At 39.5% G+C, this 8,448-nt stretch overlaps 1 protein-coding gene across 1 annotated transcript; it reads left to right on the top strand.

The window, feature by feature from the left end:
* The first annotated feature begins 331 nt into the window (after positions 1-331).
* Positions 332-2,057, top strand: b3galt8 (beta-1,3-galactosyltransferase 8). Its single transcript, XM_041786830.1, has one exon. The coding sequence runs from the start codon at positions 440-442 to the stop codon at positions 1,403-1,405; it is 966 nt and encodes a 321-aa protein (XP_041642764.1). The 5' UTR covers positions 332-439; the 3' UTR covers positions 1,406-2,057.
* Positions 2,058-8,448: the final 6,391 nt, after the last annotated feature.

Genomic DNA, 8,448 nt, shown 5'->3' with positions numbered 1-8,448 from the left:
AACAAACAGCCTCGGGTGTTTCTCGTCCCTGCCACTCTCCACAGAGCTGACTTCCGGCATAAACTTCTAACTCCGGGCAGCCGAACTCTTCTCTCCTCCCCTTGTCCATGGAGTGTTGTTTAGAAATTGTTTGTAGTCCCGCCTTGTGTCATAAATTTATGATTAAATCCACCAATCAGAGCGGCGCTCCAGTGACTTCACGCTCACAGCTGTGGAACTCTTCCTCCTGACCCCGCCCACTATTGCACACTGCAGTGAGGGGGAGGACTTCCCTCCTGACCGCCCCATGCTGTCTCATGTTTAAAACCATTTCCTGGTTCGTCCTGTTGGGAACAGCTACCTCCCTCCGGAAGACAGAAATGCGGCGTGATTTCTCCGATGTTAGACTTCATGTCGGACATAAACCAGGACCACGGCGCGAACAGGACATGCTGAGGCAATGAAGGTAACTTGTTCGTGGAGATTAGTGAAGTTCTTCGCCGTTCTCGCTGTGCTCGTCCTGTCTGCTCAGATCTTAGTGAACAGAGAAACACTAAGTAAACATCCGCCAAAGCCTAGACCCCTCAGCGCGCAGGAGTACAGGGTACTATCTCCAGAAACTTACCGCTATATTCTCAACCAGCCTTCTGCATGCACCCACAGACAGCCTTTCCTGGTTTTTATGGTCGCAGTTGCACCTCTGGAGGTTGCAGCAAGAGAAGCCGTCAGAGAAACATGGGGCGCTCCAGGGCAGGATCACCTCACTCTGTTTTATGTGGGGCTACCAGAGGGGGGTCAGAGGTCCAGCATTCAGAAGGAGCTGGAGGAGGAGAGCAAGAAACATGAAGATATCATCCAGATGGACTTTCAGGACAGTTATCAGAACCTGACCATCAAGACTATGATGATGATGAAGTGGCTTGCTACCCACTGCCCAAATGCCTCATATGCCATGAAAGTGGACTCCGACATCTTTGTGAATGTGTTCTACCTCATCAGACACCTGGTTGGCGCTCCCAGGCAGGACTTCATCACCGGGTCAGTGATATGGGACGGTAAGCCGAGGCGGGACAGAAACAGCAAATGGCATTTGTCAGAGGAGCTGTACCCTGAGGACAGCTTCCCCCCTTATGTGTCTGGAGCTGGGTACGTGTTCTCAGCAGACCTGGCTGCCAGGATCTCCTGGGCGTCCGGGTTCGTCCAGATGATTCCCCTGGAAGATGTCTATGTGGGTTTGTGTCTGCGCATTCTGGGTGTGAGGCCGGTGTACGCCCGCAGTCTGTTCAGCTTCAGGAACCTGTTTGAAATCAGAAATTTGGAGTATGACAGATGCACTTTTGCTAAACTGATCATTGCTAATGGGTTTAAGCCATCACAACTGCTGCATGTTTGGCAAGACTTCTCCGAAGGCCATTCTAGCTGCTGAGAGAGAAAGCCGTCAGACATAGCCTTCTGTAAAGTCAATGTAAACAGCCAATAATGTGGGGGTTGTAAGAGTACAGGTTAAAACATGTTGGGGTTAGATGTAAAAACACTCAATTTAACAGATTTAAGTTTAAGGAGTATGACAGAAGTCTTAAAAATATGTTTGTAGAAGAATTTGCCTAAAAGATCCTTTTTCTCTAAGGTCATTTGGACCTGTCTCAGATGGAAAGATGAATAACTAACAGTGTTATTATGGATTAAATCATAAAATAAATGAGGGCAGAATTCCATTTAACTGCTTAGCTGTCAGGGTGCTATATTATTCATGCCTTACTATTAAGATTGTGACTTTTTTGAGTAATTATAATGGAATATTTCTGCTGTTAAAAAGGAAAGCCCAACAGTATAATCTTCGACATAATTTGGATTTAGTTCTCTCTTGTTTTATGTTGACCTACCCAGGGCTCTAAAACACAAGTTGATCTTCATGTCATGGATCTAGAATATATGAAAGTAAAACTTCAAAAATTTTAATTGCAAAAATAAACTTTAGACCAGGGGTTTTCGAAGTGTCGGAGAGTGAGCCTCCCCCAAGAAGAAATTATTCATTTGGTGGACCCCCACCCACATAAAGATGAAGATTGAAAAAAATAATAATTAAACAACCACAATTTCAAACATTTATGTCTAATCTTTAAACATTTTTAAAATTAATATATTTTTGATGTTTTGGTCTGCAAATGTCTTTAAACATCTGCCTTTGCCTCTTATGTAGTGGGAACTACACGTTTTCATTTGTACAGTTGATGCAGGGTTGCATGAGCAGACCTTCCTTGCTTTTGATGAGTGCAGCTGCACTGATCAGTGACCGAAACTCCTTTCCCGTCATGTTAAAAATTCCCATGGTTTTGGTCACTAGACTTTTTGCTCCATCTTAAGATGACCCCAAGGTTCACACAGCCTTATGCTTGTACATCTTTGCAAATGAAACACTGGGACTTGAGCATCATTGGGATCAATGCAGGAAAATCTAGCTTGAATAGTTGACTCTATAGCAGTGATACTCAATATGTGGCTCTGGAGCCACATGTGGCTCTTTTGTGATGAATTGTGGCTCCTTTATGTCTTAATTTGAAATAGCATTCCCCCAGGAAACCTTAAAGTGGAAACTTTGACCTCAGATATTATCCATTGCAAGTCACATTTATCAGTTTGTTTCTCACACTAATACGGTAGGTTTTAATGGTCAAACTTAATTGTCAACCTTTATTTTTTTTTTTCTCTGTATATTTCCATTGTCATTATTTGCTATTTTTTTTTTCCATTTTTGACATCTTTTGCCACTTTTAATCAATTTGTGCTGCTTTTAGCCTATTTGTTGCCACTTTTATCCAAATTTTTCCCTTTTTCATCAGTTTTTGCCACTTTTATCCTGCTCTTTTGCAATTTCTCCCCTTTTTTTTGCCACTTTTAAGCTTCCTTTTGCCATAAAATTGCAAGAGCCACAATCTAAGTTGGAAAAAGTGTCAAAAATGTGTTGAAGCAGCAATAGAAATAAGTTATAGGTGGTGAAAAAGGTCAAAAAACAGCAAAAAAGGTGGTATAAAATTGGTGAAATATGGCAAAAACTGGGTGAAAAGTTGCAAAAATGGGGAGAGAAAGGGGCTGAAAGTGGCAAAAATGGGTGAGAAGTGACCGAAAAAATGAGTTAGAGCTCCAATCCAATCCAACTTTATTTGTTAAGCACTTTAAAACAACCACGGTTGACCTAAGTGCTGTACAGGAGAAAAAATAAAGAATACATAAAAATACATAGCAGCTCACAAGAGATAAAAGAACACTACATATAAAATACAGAATCAATTTAAAAGACATAGAACATGAGTAAAATGAAAAGGCACACATAAAAGATATCAAATAAAAAAATAAAGTCAACAACTACTGTGTTAAAGGCCAGAGAAAAGACATGGGTCTCGAGAAGAGATTTAAAAACAGGTAGAGAAGAGGCCTGTTTAACGTGCTGGGGAAGATCATTCCAATGTTTTGGAGCCGCAACAGCAAACGCACGGTCCTCTCTGAGCTCCTGCTTCGACTATTCTGAGCTGGAAAGACTAGTCAAAAAGAAGCAAAAAAGTGGCAAAAAATGAGTGAAAAATAATCAAAATGAGCAAAAAACATCAACAAGGTAGGGAAATGATGAAGGTGGCATTTAATGGCTAAAGGTCGCTGAAACAGGCAAAAATAGGCAAAAAAAAATTAAAAAGGGGCAAAAACAGGACAAAAGCATCCAGAAAGGGGCAAAAAGAGGTGTCAGAAATGGCCTTAAAACAGCAAAATGGATTAAAAGTGTCAAAAAAAAAAGGAAAATAGGGGCAAAAAATTGCAAATAAAGGATATGGAAATATACAGATAAAAAAGATAGGTTACCAATTAAAGCCTAACTGTATAAGTGTGGGAAACAAACTGATTAATGGCTTGCAATGGATCATTTCTGAGGTCAAAGTTTCCCTTTTATAAGGTTTTCTGCTGGGATTATATTTCAAATTAAGACATTAAAGAGCCACAAATCATCACAAAAGAGCCCATGTGGCTCCAGAGCCAAGCGTTGAGTAACACTGAGTCTCTAAACTGGTCCGCTCATATGTTGATGTGTCCTCTGGTATGACATTTAACCCCACTTTGCTACCACAGGTGGAGAGAATAGGTGTAAATGGGCAGGTTGCCTATGGTGTAAAAGCACTTTGAGTAGTCAAACTACTAGAAAAGTGCTATACAAGCTCAAGTCCATTCACCATTTTACCATCACAAGAATCATCAGATAATAGCAGTATCAGTGGGCTCAGATGTGGGTTTTTGAGTTTTGGAAATGCAGAACAGGATGCTAATGGAGCTGGGGTCTTCACCTTACTATGCAAACAAGCTGCCTTTGACTTTACCTCAGCTTCTTTAAGAACCTCAAGTTAAATGAAAATGATCTGGACCACTAAGAATAGTCTGCTGAAAAAATTTTAATGTGTGGTTGCAGGTAAACTGTTAAAAAAAACATCTAAGTCATGTTGGTCTGAGGTCATGCCAACTGTGGGGGGGGGATCATAGCCAAGCCTGACACCACCAAATGTAATTACATTGACCTGATTGTGAGCAGGGTACAGGCCTTAGACTAGCATTCAGATTATAATCCTGTTGTTCTCATCAAAGACCACGTGACGCAGCATTCTGTGGTTTTACCGGATTATTTCGCCTGCACCTGCAAAGCACCTTAGAACTCAGGTTTTTGCTTCATAAGTTATATATTTAGAAAATCTGCAGAACAAGGAAGTGTCTTGCATTTCCTGCACTCAGACCAGTAAGCCATATTTATTTACTGTCACTGTTGCTGTCCAGCCCAACTCTGGAGCAGGAAAATGTCCTTTTAAAAAAACCAAGATATTTACTGTTGGTGCTTTGATTCTTTATCTGCAATGCCGGAAAATTCTCAGTGTTTGAACAGCTCTAGCTCTCCTTTGATATGAATGTGCACTTTTAACCAAAGACTAAAATAGATCAAGTCTTCTTCCATTGCTGTAATTGTTCAGTGCCTGATAGGTTTGGTTCACTTTAAATGATTTTTTTTATTATAATGTAGCATAAACTCTGCTGTATATGCCTGGTAGCTGTATAATGTAAAGAGCTTCATGGAATGTAGTCTTAGACTTATTTGCCAGGTTTCTGTGCCTACATGGGTAAACCCATGTATCTAATGACGTGTGCCTATTTATGCATGTTTGTAGTTACATGTAACAGCCAGCTGGTGGAAGTATATGCTATGAAATCATATGCAGCTTACTGACTGTTGATCAGAGTGACTATGACAGGGGTTTCAAACTCAATCACAGCAGGGGCCGGATTTTGGATTCAGGTCTAACCTGAGGGCCTAACAGGGTCAATATTTAACCAATGAGTGTCAGCCTAAATGATTTTGAGATTATAAGGTCTACATGATAAGTTAAAAACTCAAAATCTGAGATAAAAAGTCAAATTTATAAGCTTTAAAGGTAAAAACATGATATTTAAAGTCAAAATATTTTTAAAAAAGGCAAAATATGAGAATACTGAAACCATGGTTTTTAACAGCCAAAAAATGAGATAAAAATCATAATCATGAGTTTTAAAGGTCAGAATATGGGATAAAATTTTAAAATCATGAGTTTTAGAGGTTAAAATATGAAAGAAAATTAAAAATCATGAGTTTTGAGGGTAAAAAATGAGATAAAAGTCAAAATTAGGAGTTGAAATGTTAGCAAAACTGAGAAAAAATCTAAATCATGATATTTAACACTCAAAATATGATATAAACATCCAAATTGTGAGTTTAAAATATCAAAATATAAGATTAGATTTAAATTCATGAGTTTTAAAAGTCAAAATATGAAATAACATAAAAAATCAAGAGTTTTAAAGATAAATAACCGAGACAAAAGTCAAAGTTAGGAGTTGAATAAGGTCAAAACATGAGATAAAAGTCAAAGTTATGACTCAACATGGACATAAGAAATCATCGTGGTTAAGTTTACATTTTTAAATCTGTAGACCTCAAACCAGTGGGCCAGTTATAATAAAAATATGGTAGGATCTGGTGGGCCGGGTATAACTGCACCACGGGCCGGATTTGGCCCCCGGGCCTTGAGTTTGACACCCCTGTACTATGCTGTTGATTCAGTGCCTAATAGACTGCAGTCCTCGGACTGTAATGATTTATTATTATGTAGAAGTTTTATTTCACCTGTTGCCTTTTATCATCCGTACAAAAATGTTCATATTTAATTCATGCATTAAAATGCTGGATCTTTTTGTTTTCTTGGAGAATCTCGTTCTTTGTAAAAGAATCAAATAAAGTAAAATAAAGCAAGATCAGACTTTTGCTCCTGTTGATGTAGTCTGTGTGTTTTTTTCAGATAAAGCCAGCTTTATTGTTGTGAGCGTTGTCTTGTCATTTCCAGGCAAGTTCACCGTTTCATTTGTGGATGTGTCAGATTTTTGTGGAGAAAACGCGCCAAGAGTAGAAAAAAAAAGAGCAGGGGTAGAAAAGTACACAAAAACTTCTCTTACCTCCAAATTTGTGGTTGTTGCCCACCTATGGAGTAACAGCTGAATCTGATTGGTCATTTTTTACCTATAGTAGACTGTTTTCTTATTTGTACTGAAATTTTCCATTCCACCAGAATGGAAGTGAAAAAGCAGCGAGCTTCACCTGTTATTTTACACACAAGTCAACATGTTCCTCAACCTTCTATATCACAGCTCCTGTTGCCAGCCATTCTCTCGCCAAATTGTGTCCAAGTGTTACCACTTGGAATTTATACATTTATATATATTTTTTTCATTGATACTTTTTGTTTTCACATTTTGTTTATCAAGAACCAGAGATTATTTGTGAAATGTCCAATGATTCAGAGGTTACAATCATATAAATCAGCTTGAATGGCACCTTCAGGCGGGTCTGTGTTTACTGTGTTTATAAGGAGAGACAGTGAGAACGCCACGCTCTTATGGTATTCACATCATCTTAACCCTCTACAACAGTGTTCCTCAATCAAATGTCAGCCCTTGTTTTATGACTTTTAACACCAATTTTAGCACATTTTTGCCCCTTAAAAACCCATTTAACCCATTTTTGTCCACTTCAAACCCTTTCCATCACTTTTTTCTGCCTGTTTTTGCCACTTCCAAACCAATTCTTACCATTTTCTGCCTATTGTTGACTCTGTTGACCCATAATTGCCTCTATCAATCACTTTTTACAACCTTTTTTGCCCATTTTAACCACAGTTGACACATTTATTTCACATTTTCATCCCATTCCATCCCCTTTTTTGCCCCATCCCTTTTTTTTTGCACCTATCCCGTTTTTGACCCTGTCCTTTTTATGTCCCCATCCCTTTTTTTGCCCCCATCCCATTTTTTTGTCCCTATCCCTTTTTTGTGGGGGCCTAGCGTCACATGATAAAGTGGACACACTGACATATTTATCCATTGTTGCTAGCTGGACCGGCACACTAGTGATGGGTCATGAGCAAAAGCTGCAGCTCTGAGAGCCGATGCTTTGTGGTGAATGAGAAGAGCCGGCTCGCATAGAGTGAGAGCCGGCTCCCAGTTTTTTCCTTTTGCTGCTTATCTCTCATAGTGCTCAGCCCCAGCTCTGGTCAGAACTTTGTTTTGATTGGCCAGAATGGTAGCCATGCGGCCAATCACATGTGAGGATAAAGGATTATACCATTATGTGAAAACAGAGAGGGCGATGTCGCTACCCGATCCGTCCCAGAAACCCGATTTGTACTGCAGATGTGCAAACGCGTCTACATCTGCTTGGCATTAGTTCTAACCCTAACCAGTGGAATTTAAATGCTAAACCTAAGAATGGTTTTGTAACAGAATAAATGCACAAACTTAGGCAATTATAAGGCTTCTCATAAAAACACTGAATGCAAAAGGGTTTTCAACACACCATTATTTTTTGCGAAGTTAAGGTAAAATATAGGGCTAAAAAAGATCCGAAATAAAGAGCCGTTCGGGAGTTGAAAGAGCTGGCCCTTCTTTGGGAGCGGAGCAAAAAGAGCCGGCTCTCTGAAAAGAGCCGAACTTCCCATCAGTACTGCACACTAAATGCATCCTGAGCAAAGTGACTGGTGCGTGAGTAGTTATTGATTTACCTGATATGTCATATCTGATTTTTTATAGGCCCAAATCCAACTTATATGGGAGTCATTGGTTTAGTTTGGTTGTTTTATAGCACTGTAGTCCCTGTATATGTATTTATTTGCTTTTTAATGACATGGCATCACTTTGATGATTTATTTTTAATGATTTTGCATACCCCAGTTTGAGAACCACTGACTTACTGGATTTGGATGAGGAGGAATGATGCCAGCTAGGCTGACAAAAAGGCAGTAGGGGGAGGTAGAGCATCATGCCACACCACACTGGGGTGTGTGTTAGTCTTTGTCAGGACTGCCTCCCCTACTCTGCTGCTAAGCTTCTCTCTCTCTCTTCAAATCTTTCTCATTT

This window comes from Cheilinus undulatus, linkage group 5, assembly GCF_018320785.1.
Source record: "Cheilinus undulatus linkage group 5, ASM1832078v1, whole genome shotgun sequence".
In the NCBI taxonomy this organism is placed as follows: domain Eukaryota; kingdom Metazoa; phylum Chordata; class Actinopteri; order Labriformes; family Labridae; genus Cheilinus; species Cheilinus undulatus.
Note: the sequence above shows the minus strand (reverse complement) of the source record. Positions and strands in the feature narration are given on the sequence as shown.

Excerpts from the sequence above, each read along its gene's own strand:
- b3galt8 (XM_041786830.1), top strand. The coding sequence starts at position 440 with ATGAAGGTAACTTGTTCGTGGAGATTAGTGAAGTTCTTCGCCGTTCTC.